This window comes from Haliaeetus albicilla, chromosome 9, assembly GCF_947461875.1.
Source record: "Haliaeetus albicilla chromosome 9, bHalAlb1.1, whole genome shotgun sequence".
In the NCBI taxonomy this organism is placed as follows: Eukaryota; Metazoa; Chordata; class Aves; order Accipitriformes; family Accipitridae; genus Haliaeetus; species Haliaeetus albicilla.
Genome location: NC_091491.1, coordinates 8,788,160 through 8,799,722, shown reverse-complemented (window position 1 = coordinate 8,799,722; position 11,563 = coordinate 8,788,160). Strand labels below are relative to the sequence as shown.

General features: G+C 41.9%; 1 protein-coding gene across 2 annotated transcripts; it reads right to left on the bottom strand.

Moving 5' to 3' along the window:
• Positions 1-725: 725 nt before the first annotated feature.
• Positions 726-4,372, bottom strand: IFT22 (intraflagellar transport 22). 2 transcript variants are annotated; one of them, XM_069791441.1, is made up of 5 exons: positions 4,261-4,372; positions 3,803-3,882; positions 3,583-3,672; positions 2,719-2,921; positions 726-1,790 (listed from the first exon to the last, which is right to left on the bottom strand). In XM_069791441.1, exons 1-5 carry the CDS (start codon positions 4,297-4,299, stop codon positions 1,642-1,644), a joined length of 561 nt encoding a protein of 186 aa, XP_069647542.1. In that variant the 5' UTR covers positions 4,300-4,372; the 3' UTR covers positions 726-1,641. The 2 variants fall into 2 exon arrangements, with proteins under 2 accessions (XP_069647542.1, XP_069647543.1); XM_069791442.1 differs by lacking the exon at positions 3,803-3,882 and having other exon boundaries at positions 4,261-4,339.
• Between the last annotated feature and the right edge of the window lie 7,191 nt (positions 4,373-11,563).

Genomic DNA, 11,563 nt, shown 5'->3' with positions numbered 1-11,563 from the left:
AAAGATGTATAAACAAATGAGTAGATTTTTGAGGCATCTGTTCTTGTCATCTTGGAAAACAGAATATTTGCGCAAGGACAGGCTACGCATTACTCAGAAAAGAGCAAACTAGGAAAACAGGAAAAATAGCAGACTAATTAACCTTGATCACTGAAAAACCCAAGAAGCTCTCACTCCTGTTGTCTTGAACTAAAATATATCAAGTACTTCCTGTTTTATAACATACTTTCTGTAAAGGATGTTTACTAAAAGACAATGTAGGTGTGAGGACAAGGCTATTTTAACATATACTTGTAAAACAGTGGCAGCTCAGATATAGCTGTATGGCATGAATATGCAGTGAAACAAAATCTGTAAAATTTAGTGCTGTGGGTGAGACATAGTTCTGACAAGCCATTGATCTCATGCTTCACAAGGTGAGCTGCAGTACAAGGTGAAATGGGATGCTTCTCAAGGATTTCTGCAGTTCCTGCTCCCAGTCCCTCTCCTTTACATTATCTTCTGAAAAAAAAAGCATGTGTCAGTATGGATACATGCTTCTGTTTTTCATTTGTCATTTCTTTGGTTATTTGGGTCGGTGACAAGTTTCTGTAAATGTCTCTTGTTGGAGCTAATCCCTGTGAAATGTACTACAAATTTATCACTGTTTTCCTTACTAAAAATTAAGCAAGTCAATAAGAGTTCCACAAAACCATAATTAACTTTCCCTTTGAGAACAAAAAGGATGCATTTTTTAAATGTTTTTATTGCCTTAGTACTGCACGTTACAAAAAACCGTCTTCCACAGCAAAACACACTAAGAACAGGGATGAGTGCAAACCAAACAAATCAGAAAGTAAATTATCTATGAAACCACTTATTTCAATACAACAAGGAACAGTAATGTAAGTTTCGAAACAGCTTTTCCTCCTCTAGAGAATGCAGAACTTTTTTTTGTCTGTTGGAGCTCCCGACATAGGTCAAAGCATTGCACTACACTGAGATTTCAATTCTTTTCTTCCCAGAGAGACCTAAACATTGTCCCCAACGACATTTATTTTGTTGGAATAGAAGAAAAAACTAGTCCTGAGAAAGACTGCAACCTACTCTGTCTTGCCAAGGCAATCACTATGCAATGTGCTCTCTTCAGATGCTGGACAGAAAGATAAAGAAAGCTTGGAACATAAAAATGTGGATTCCACACCATGACTACTTCTCAGATCTCTATTCCAATCCGTTTGTACTGACTTCCAAAAGCATAACTTCTCCAGGAACACAGCTAACATGAGCACTTTACTCAGATGCTTCAACAGAACTTCACAAATCTTATGTTCTGTCAAGCTTTCTTCTCTTAGCACCTCTACAAAAGAGATTCTGAAGTGATGACCCATACCTTTATCTTTTGGTCCACACTAACTTATTAAACAATACCTTCCTGTACCTCTGATGCCAAATGAAACCAAAGTGCAGCTAAAGTTACCCAAATTCCTGGATGTGCAGCCATCCCTTTGGCACCACAGTTCATCTGGTGTCAGCACTTGTTTATAGGCTGAAGTGTTTATAGGCTGGCAAATTCTTGTTGTGAGGACCTGTTCAAAGGCTAGTATAGCTTACAAAGTAAAAATAATCCTTTCTCTTCCCTGTTCAGTATTTCTTTTAATGTTATGAGATAATCGACATTTCTTCCCTCTCTCTGCTCTCATTTATTAAGTTGATAATGCTTCTGAAGTATTTCATAAATTCCATCCGGACATCTTCAGGATCTTCTTCTAAGTTGGAATGTATTAGTTTTAGCTTGTTCAGCGGGTAAGCTTTGAAGGTAAGTAAAAAATAATTAGTATATTCCTTTTATAAAAGAAATATTCACAATCATGGCCATGGGACAGCTCATGCTGAAGTCAGTTGGAATTCAGTAGTATCCAATGTTTGATATCCCAGAGAACATATAACATGTGAAGAAGAGATGCATCATAGTTTGTTAGCATCACAAACAAGTACAACTTGTTGCTAGATTAAATTCTTCGAACATTATTATTAGAACCTAAAGTACTGGTTTTGGTCTCACATTCAGTTAAGCAGAAGCTAACAATTCAGCACTGAATTGCAATTTTACCGTTGAAGTGATATGACATTGATTATTTCAAAATTATGGAATGATATTGTTACATTAAATTTGTATTAATATATTAATACTTATAATAAATATGTATTTGTTTGAACACAGGAACAGCTTGCCCAGAGGGAGTGTGTGTTCTCATTTGTATAAACAGCCACAAATAATTTTGCAGTATATAAGGTACCTATTACAAATTTTAAGAGGAAGATTGTTAGCCTTTTATTTCAAAGGTCTCCTATTCTTTTGGTCGATAAAATGCAGGCTTAAATGGCCTCAAAAGTGTCAGTTAACAAAAGATAAAATTCAACATAAGAAACAAACTACTAGTGATGACAAAATATGACAGGAGTTCTAATTCCTGGCTCAGCTGCATACCCACTGTGTGGCCTTAGGGAAGACACTCAAACTTTTCTTGCCTTTACTTTCCCTTTTGTGAAATAGGAATATTGCTCACCTGCTAGACGACCTTTGAAATTAATTATTTCTGGTTTTGCAGAGCACTCTAATATTCTTTGATTGGCAGATTTAAATGAAAAATGCAAGCCATAAGGTATGAACAATTTTAAAGATACATAGATCAATAAAAAACTCTGAGTTACAGATTGAGTTTTCCATCTCCTTACCCAAGGACAGATTTTCTGTGTCCCCCGCACTGCCTGGCTTGTGATGTGCAACTAGGAGACACTGACTATCAAGCAGTGGCTGCTGCTGCACGAAACAGGAGTACCACATTTCAATTTCTTTCAGGTGACTAGGCAGCTCAGGATTGAAGATTATTATTACGCCATGAGAGTCCTTCATCAGAGCTGGCCAGCATGTTTCAAACCTTGAAAAACAGGTGCATGGAAAATGGTAAGATTCATAGCTGGAAAACAGAAACATGCACTCAAACTTCCTCAAGTTTTTCTTCCCTCCTCAAGAACACATTTCAATACTTTTTCTTTCTTATAACATTAGTAATCTTGCCAGTGATCTATCATATTCCAAAAATTTTGACCTACCTATTATGTTAGTTGGTCCCATGATTTGCTGACAATGTAGTATTTGGTCAAATGCTTATTTAAACTTTTTCCCTAAAAATGGATCTGTCCAGTTCTCAATTGTATCTTTTGGAAATTAAAGCCTCAATCATATATATACATCATTTGAAGTCCACTTGCAGAATAACTTCAAGGAGATAAAGGCAATTACAGAGTGGGCCTCTGTCTCCTGTACCTGTAATTTCATTCTAGGAGCTATAGACTTTACTGTTATACTCAGTCTTTATCCAAAACAAAGTTCAGTGTCAGCTGGGATTATGGCAGAGAGTACTTAGTATCAGATGCTTTATAGCAGAGAGCTATTAAAAATATAATGGGGTAAAGAGTCAGGAATATTCCTCATCTCAAACAGATCATTGGTTTTAGGCCTTAAGTACGAATATTTTGTGTAAACAGAACTATTATGAATTAAGTAACCTGGAGGAAGTAACAATGATGATGGCTTACTTTTGATCACCACTGCAATCCCACAACTCAAATCGACACCCAGCTCCCTTGCTGTTACCATTCAAGTTTGGCTTCTCATACTCCAGGATCCTGTGAAAATGAGTGGATATACAATGTGGTATCATTCTACACGCCGCCACAACCAGAGAGCGGGACTTTCTGAGGGGCAGGCAATTGTCGGCGGGTTGGTTCAGTCAGCACGTCACAAGGTTTTGCTCACCTTACACCTTGCGTCGGGCTGTAGCTGCCAATCCCTTCTATGCTCTCCGAAACAAAGTTTGCCAACACCGACTTTCCAGACTGGCAGAAAGCGGGAATGAAAGTCACCCGTAGGAATTTTAACGTGCCAAAGCCACAACGAGGAGAAGAGCACGGTGTTTATCCAAGCACCCTGCCCTCCCTCCAGCTAAGGCCCTGTGCCTGCAGGCCCGCCCTCTCCGCCCTCCCGCCTCAGGGACCCCCCGGAGCCTCCACAGCCGCATCCCCTCAATGCCAACGCCGCCAGCACGCCACAGCGGGCCCCGCCTAGAGCAGGCCGCAGGGACCGCGGCCCTCAGGGGCCAGGCGCGGCCCTTGGGGAGGGCGCTCAAAGGGCCGGGGCGGAGGTAACAGCGGCCCCGGAGGCGGGCGGCGGCGGCCGGGGGGGGGGAGGCTCCCGCGGGCCCGGGGCGCGCTCACCTCACGGGGCCCCACTAGTAGCACCTTCGCCTTCAGCATGGCGGGAGGGGGCAGCTCCCCCGCCCGTTGCCCAGCAACGCGGCCGCTCTGCCCGCGCGGGGAGGTGCTGGCGGTGGGGTACGGGGGAAGGCGCGCTGCGATTGGCGTTGCCGCCGTCACGTGCTCGGGGCGGTGGGGGGGCGGTGCGCGCGCGGGGCTGGCCGCCGCCCGCCCGCCCGTCGTGAGGTGGCGTCCCGGCCGGCGGGGAGCCCCGTACTGCCGCGGGGAGGAGGAGGAGGAAGGAAGGAGGGAGGGAGACGGGGGGTGTCTCGTTGTGTCCCCGCTCCAGCTTGGCCCCCGCTCCGCTTGGCCGAGCCGCCCGCGGCAGATGCTGTCCCTCTTCTCCTCACAGACAGCAGGGCCCCGTAGCGCGGGAGGTGGACGCGGCCTCTCAGGTATCCTGGTGGTGGGTTTGCCCCGAGTCCTTCCTGACGGAGCTGGCGGTGTGGCAGCGGCGGGCTCGGGCCCTGTGAGCACCCTCAGGCTGCCCGCAGTGGGGTTTGCAGCGCCTGTACGGCCTTAAACCCTAACCAGTGTGCCCTGACGGGACCGCCAGCTTTTGTGTCCATCGGGCGGGACTGGCAGCGGATCCTCCTGCCTGCGCTCTTTTGCGGGAGAGGTGTCCACTTGGCTTTTGTGTCCTCTGGAAAGCAAGAGTCAGGCTAACAGATACTAAACACACTTAAAAATCACACAGCGCTCATGCACCGCTCTGGTGTCCCTCACTAGCTTGAGAAGTGCTGTCCTTGCCTGAAGATTCCTTGTGATTTTAACTGCATATTTTCCTTGAATGGACGATGAAGCAAGCTCTTGAAGTTTCTTATTAAGGCTTGTTAGGGGAAGCAAGAGGCTTTTTTAAGTTGCAGCTTCTAAGGAAAAAACATCTGGCAGACAGATGTGCTGCTTCAGAGCTGTTTAGTGCCCAGGTACAATAGCAGTTTTAGACAAGCTTTCAAATAGGGCCTCTAGGTGCTACCATAATGTAAATGTTTATTAGTAGTACTACTAATAAATGTGAACCAGAATTGCTGTGCTCTCACTGAGGTAGAGTCTTTTCTATCACACTGTAGACTTACTTGCTGTTTCACTCCTTACATAGGGATAATTTAGGATGCTTCAGTGTAGCAGTGGCATCACATGATTCACACAGTATTTTAAACTTCAGAGAACCCTTTGTTTTCAGGTTGGTGGGACAAAGACAATGAAAAAACAGTAGTTGCACCTAGCACTGAATTTGATTCTGCTGTAGCAGACTGGATGTGTATTTTCTGTTTGTGAAAATCCACGTGTGATTTGGGACCAAATTCACAATGAACTGGGGCAACTCTTAGTTGATCCTTTCTGCAGCTATGTTGTTTTCCACATTTCAGACCTACTAACTTCCAAAGAAAAGACAGGAAGGGTGACCCAGAGAGAAGAAATTAGGATAGCCTCTCTTATTAGCTGGCACATGTTATTAGCTGCCCCTAGTACATGAAGAGAAATGTGTTATAAAGGGTCCTATTGTGGACAGCAGCACAGAAGAGGAGGGGGCGGGTGGGGGAAGAGTAAGAGGTAACTGAAACTGGGTAAAGCTGGCTGTTTGTGCAGCTGCCCAGAAAGCAATTAGGATTAATTTTTAGATGAAGTGTCAGATAGGGTCTTTGTGTGTTTATATTAGCCACTGAAGAGTAAGGAGAGCACAGCTGACTAAGGCTGTAATTTTTTTATTTATCCATGTGATTTAGGGTTTGAAGTCACTTTAGAAAGTGGGAATTAAGCTTCCAAGCCACTTAGGGTGATGTTTTCACAGGCATCTAAGTCAAGTACATTTGATGTTATCAGCATCTGCCTTAGGCGTATGGGTAAAGTTACATTAGTTATTGATGTATTGTTTGCTGAGAGTACACATGTACAAATCAGCAAGGCCATTTTGTTTCACTTATTGAAAACTCTTTGTTAGACTGCAGCTGAGAGAAAACTCCAGCAGTAAGTGAACTACTTCCAGACAATACTAGTAATGGTCTATAACTCTTGCATTTATTAGATAGCTGCTTTGCCAGCATAATCTTTTGGTAGCAAGCAAAAATTATCATCTCCAGGTGATTCTCCACAGACAGATCCTCCTTCTTCCTTCAAAAGCCAAAAGCAATTGCAGGCTATCAATAACATTTCAATAAAACTGTTCTTCACTCTAGAAATGTGTATGAGAACTCAAACTCTGAGATGCATTGATTGTTGTATCAAGGCATTTCATGTTTGTTGCCTGAATTGCAGATAAGAGGACTTTGCCTCCAAGTTAGAGGCCCACAGGTTTTACTGGAAGCAGCAGTAAAATATGGTGCCAGTCACCTTTCACATAATACTTTAGCACTTGCCAATCATTCAGTCTTTCGGAGAATGGTATTTTACATTTGCATTATATATCATTTAATGTGGCATATAAAAATTTTCCTATGCAAACAACTCAAAAAATCTTTCATAAGATTTTGTGGTTCAGTACTGGTACTTTGTTTAATGTCCTGTAACAATGTTTCCAAACTTTGGAAAACATACCCTAGAGCACTCAAATCGTGTGTGAAAATAATGCCTTGTTTAGAAGTACAACCACGTGGCAAGACTTACCATGAAAATGCCTGTTTGTTGTGCGTTGCATGACATTTATTGTCTGTGTGCAGAAACAGCTTTCTAGTGGGTGCAGGCAGAGACCTGCATTACATCCTCTGTTTATTTATACTGGTTCACTTGGGGGCAAGGCATAGAATACAAGAATTGAAAGGAAGAAACACTTATTTTTGTGCACTGAAGCCTGTTATTAAAAATTAAGGAGAAAATCAGTATTGTTGTAGACTGAAAGCTTGTTGCTTAAGAAGCTCAGGGAAGGGATATGTCTCTGAGATTCAAAGCCTAGTTGATTAAGTAAATGATGAAGGTTTGGATGAAGTGTGGCTGTCTTCTGGATAAAGTTTTGGTAGAGCTATGAAAAAGGACCAAACAGAAACAGGACATTAAGGTGCATTGACAGGGATGCAGTGGAGCACTGTTCTTTATCATGAGTCTGTTTCACTTAAAAGTTGCTACTAAGGAGAGGTAAGCACTCAGTTCAGTCTTTCTCAGAAAACCTATTCTGGAATCAATAGAAAAAGCTAATGCAAAACCTGTTGCTTGGTTCTTGCTAACAGATTGTCAAGGACTACAGCAATGATTTATCTGTGGTCTCAAAGTCCTTCCCAGAAGACATGTGGATCTTTAGTTCCATTTTATAGATGGAGAAACAAAAGCAGAGAAAGGTTAAATGACTTGCCTGAAGAACCCATGTGGCTGACAGCAGATCTAGGATTAATTAAAATGCCTCTAAGTGTCAGTGCAGGCTGTGGCCAGTCACAGAAAAGGCAGGGAGGCAGACAACTCAGCGGCCAATGTATTTTCCTGACCAGTGGACATGAACTCAGTGACACCTTAAGCGGCCCAATTCTCCCTAAGTACCTTCATCAAAGTCAGTGGAAGTTCCCAAGGGATGAATTTGACTTGCTCCATTTATGCAGTGATGTATAAACAAAACACAAGGAGCAGCAGTCTACCTCCACACACACCCCAAGAAAACACACCAAAGTGCTCTGATTTTTGAGTCACAATATGTGAGTCCAGAAGTAGGATTTAGTTTCTACAGATTAAATCTTAAGGTACAGCTGCAGATGATGTCTCTGGTAGATGTTTTGCTTTGTCTAGAGTCGTTGCTCTGATCGCATTCTGTGGAGCAACAGTAACACCTAGTGGCTAAATGCGCCAGTCCATTGCCTCCTTTCTTTCCTTCCCTTCAAGAGTTGGAGGGGACATGGTGTGATTGACAGTTTTGACTTGCAAAGCCAACACTTAGGATCTCCAGGGATTTGCCGTTTTCCTTTCAACCCCCCACCATGTTCTGTTTTCTATTAAAAGTGGTAGATGAAATATGAAACTCTTCCTCCCACCTCCCAACCCCCTTCACTTTTCTGGCTCATGGAGGAGGTTGTTCCAGTCCATCTTGATCTGTAGGTGGGTGGGCTGTGAGTGGCCGAGCCTACTGCTTCCAGCTTGGAGCACTCAGATTTCTGTAAGGAATCCAAGCTTTTTTCTTTTTCTTTTTTTTTTTTTTTTGTCTGAAAAGGATCAAGCAGATCATCTGATGGAGGTTAGTGACCTCATTGCATTTGATAATGTGGTGTTAACTTGCCTGCGTTAAGGCAGACCAAACCGATCTGTTCCAAGAAGTACCATTTCTCTAAGATGTGGTATGCAGGATTGTTTGCCATGATCTGCTGGGACTGCTAATTCATTAGAGAGGGACCCCCTAGAAAAACAGCATTTGAGAGGAAAGAACCCACAGATGTTTATTGTGTTTAGCAGGAGAGCCCTTCAGAGGGTCTTCTTTCCGCTTCACAGGGGGAAGTTTCAATTTTTCCATGGAAAAAAACATTAAGCAAAAGTATTTCTGCTAAAGCCCAGATCATTTGCATTTGTAAATAGAGCCTCAACTCTTTGTAGGAGTAAGAGTACTGAGACATTATGGTCTTGTCATATTCATGCTGTCTAGTTTTAGGCTTCTTGTTTAGGTATTCTAAATTACCCATTGGAAGCATCTATTTAGGAGAGTCTTCGCTGCCTGGTGACAGAGCCTGGACTCTTAATTTACGCTGTGGATGCATGCTCTTTTACATACGACATAAACTTGTATCACCACCCACTCAAAGAAGTAGTATTGCCTCCATTCATGTCCCCAGCTCTCCATCTAGCTTCCTTCCAATTACCTGTTTAGATGGGACTGATTCAATTGAAAACTAGTCTGATGCCTCTGGGGGAAAAAAAAATCAGCTCCCTGAACCTGTTCACTGTGTAACTGCACAAAAACCTGGTGCTAACAGAAAGAAGGTAATGAGGACCAATGGGAATGTGGCCAAGTGGGACAAGGATGGGACCATTTCTTTTGGCTACTGTGCAGATGTACACTGAATTAAAGTGTGCATATAGTCATACCATTAGTCAGACCTGTTCTCAATACCTGTTTGTGAGAGCAGTCAGAGAGAAACACAGCCTGATGGGTGAGAAATGAGAAATATTGTGCTGGGATGTGTTGGGCACCTTTTACTCTTAGAAGAGAGCATACAAGCCTTGTTGGGCTTGGCAAAAAACCTTTATGTTTGGTAAAAATGGTTTCATAGGTGGTAGACTACAAGGTACTGAAACAAGACATTGAAAGGATTATTGTTATTTGTGATTCACAAGGGCTCATGGAACCTTTTCTATTAGATCCTTATGCTTTTTGTTTTGAATATAAAATTTCAAAGTAAGTTTTGTTTCTTACTGACAGTTGTGGTGTCTGTTGGTCTGGGAAGAGTCTGCATTTATTAACATTGTCTGATTTATTTGTCCACTCAAGGCCAGACCCTCAATGACTTCACAGAAAGCAAGCAAAAAAGCGTGTACTGTTTTTAGAGGGACTGCCACATGGTCCTATAGGAAAGTAGATCTTACTGACAGGAAGATTTTGTTTTCTCTCATTTTCATCCTCTGATTTGACTTATGTGTTACTTTGGAGTTTATGGCCAAACACAGGAGTTCCTTAACCCTGCAGTCCTTCCAGGCATTAAGTTTCTGCTAACATCCTGGGCCAAATCAGCTGTCTTTTCAGATGTCTCACATTCATTTTCATTTAAGGCTCAATTACCTCTTGGCAGTGTGCCATTAGAGACAGCAGATTTATACCAGTAATTAGTATGTTTTGAGGAGTCTGGAACAAGATCTCAAATCTTTGCTCAGGTACTGGAGACAGTGATGAATGCTTAACTCTATGCCCTTGCCTTAAAAATCTGTAGCCTTGATAATTTTCCCCGATTCCCTTTGAAACCTGGGAAAAGTGGTACATTAGTTTCCAATGCTTGACTAACTTGCAAACTCCTCATTTGAAAGGTCCTCCTTAATATCTTATGGCTACAAATACACTTATGTGTGAGACTGGCACTTTGTTTGAATGTGGCCTGCCACTGTGGACTTGCTGCAGTTGAAGATCCTTGCATTTCTTCAGGTAGGGGTGGAGCTAGAAGCAGCGTGCTGTACTATGTGTTTTAAACACCATGAGGAATGTCTTGGAAATATAAAAAGTGAACTAGACTGAGTACTATAAAAGAGTTCATATTTAATACAGATTGTTGATCATGTGGTATTAAGTGGTTCGTTATTTTATTGTTCTTCAATAATTTGAAAACTTAAATCTTCTACTTTTGGCTTGGCTAGTGATGTTGTCTTGAGCGGGGTTATAAAAATACTATGCTTCACCTAAGCACAGATTGTTATAGTTTTCATCTTAATTAGCAAGCTCCAGATTTAGACAGATTAATACAATCACTCTTTCTTTCTTTTGCCGTAGAAGTTCAGAAGTATAATCTGTCACTTGTGAGAACATAAAGAATTGGACTGGAGACATTCCAAACTCTTTACTGTAAGTGTTCAAAGATTTAATGGAGTCCTCAGTCATAAAATCTTTAATTTGAACTAGACCTTTATATTCTCCATTCTTAAATTCACTATTTTAACATCCAGGGGATTTCCTGTTATCCAAGTATGTACGGAGGCCCTTTATTTCCCTCTGTGTGTGTTTTTTAATTCAAATCAAATGTACATGTCAGTGGTTGATTGCACTTAACCTCCTTAGGTTCATATTTCTTATTTAATTGCATTACATTTTAAGGTTTAAGGCTATATATTTACTGCTGTTAATAGCACACCATATTTTAATGAAGCTGTTATCTTCTGCAAATATATACAGAACAATGGAGATTGATTATACAGGATCTTTTGAAGAAACTGTATCTCAAAGCCATATAAAATGAATAAACACAGTGGAGAGTTTCAGTTAATGTAGTTCTTTACCTAACACAGCTTCAAAACTAAGGAAATGAATGGTTGGGTTATCAAGACTGTTTGCTCTCTTCTCTTCCCCAGCCAGAGACTGCACCTCAGTAGGTCTCTAGCCATAACTGCAGTGTGCCAGGGTGTATGTACAAGCTGTGGTTGTTCTCAGACGTGCTCCAGAATTGCAGCACTGCTTTTTCCAAAGTCCACTCACCTCCTCTGTAAGCTGGCCAGACTCCCTCTCTGCCTGACCTACAGCTCAGCTCTGTAAATCTATTGTCAGTCAGTTCAGGGAAGGCTCAGAACATGGAAAATAATTATCTAATTTTCTTGAAACATCTAAAAAAAAGGCAAGTATTACCTAGAGATCATGTACAGAAAATCTGGGACAAATCTA

Bases quoted from the DNA above. Each gene is read 5' to 3' on its own strand.
- IFT22 (XM_069791441.1), bottom strand. From the start codon at position 4,299: ATGCTGAAGGCGAAGGTGCTACTAGTGGGGCCCCGTGAG. The intron at 3,883-4,260 runs GTGAGCGCGCCC...GCTTTCTGCCAG, and splicing joins TACTAGTGGGGCCCCGTGAG to TCTGGAAAGTCGGTGTTGGC. The intron at 3,673-3,802 runs GTGAGCAAAACC...TCATTTTCACAG, and splicing joins AGCCCGACGCAAGGTGTAAG to GATCCTGGAGTATGAGAAGC.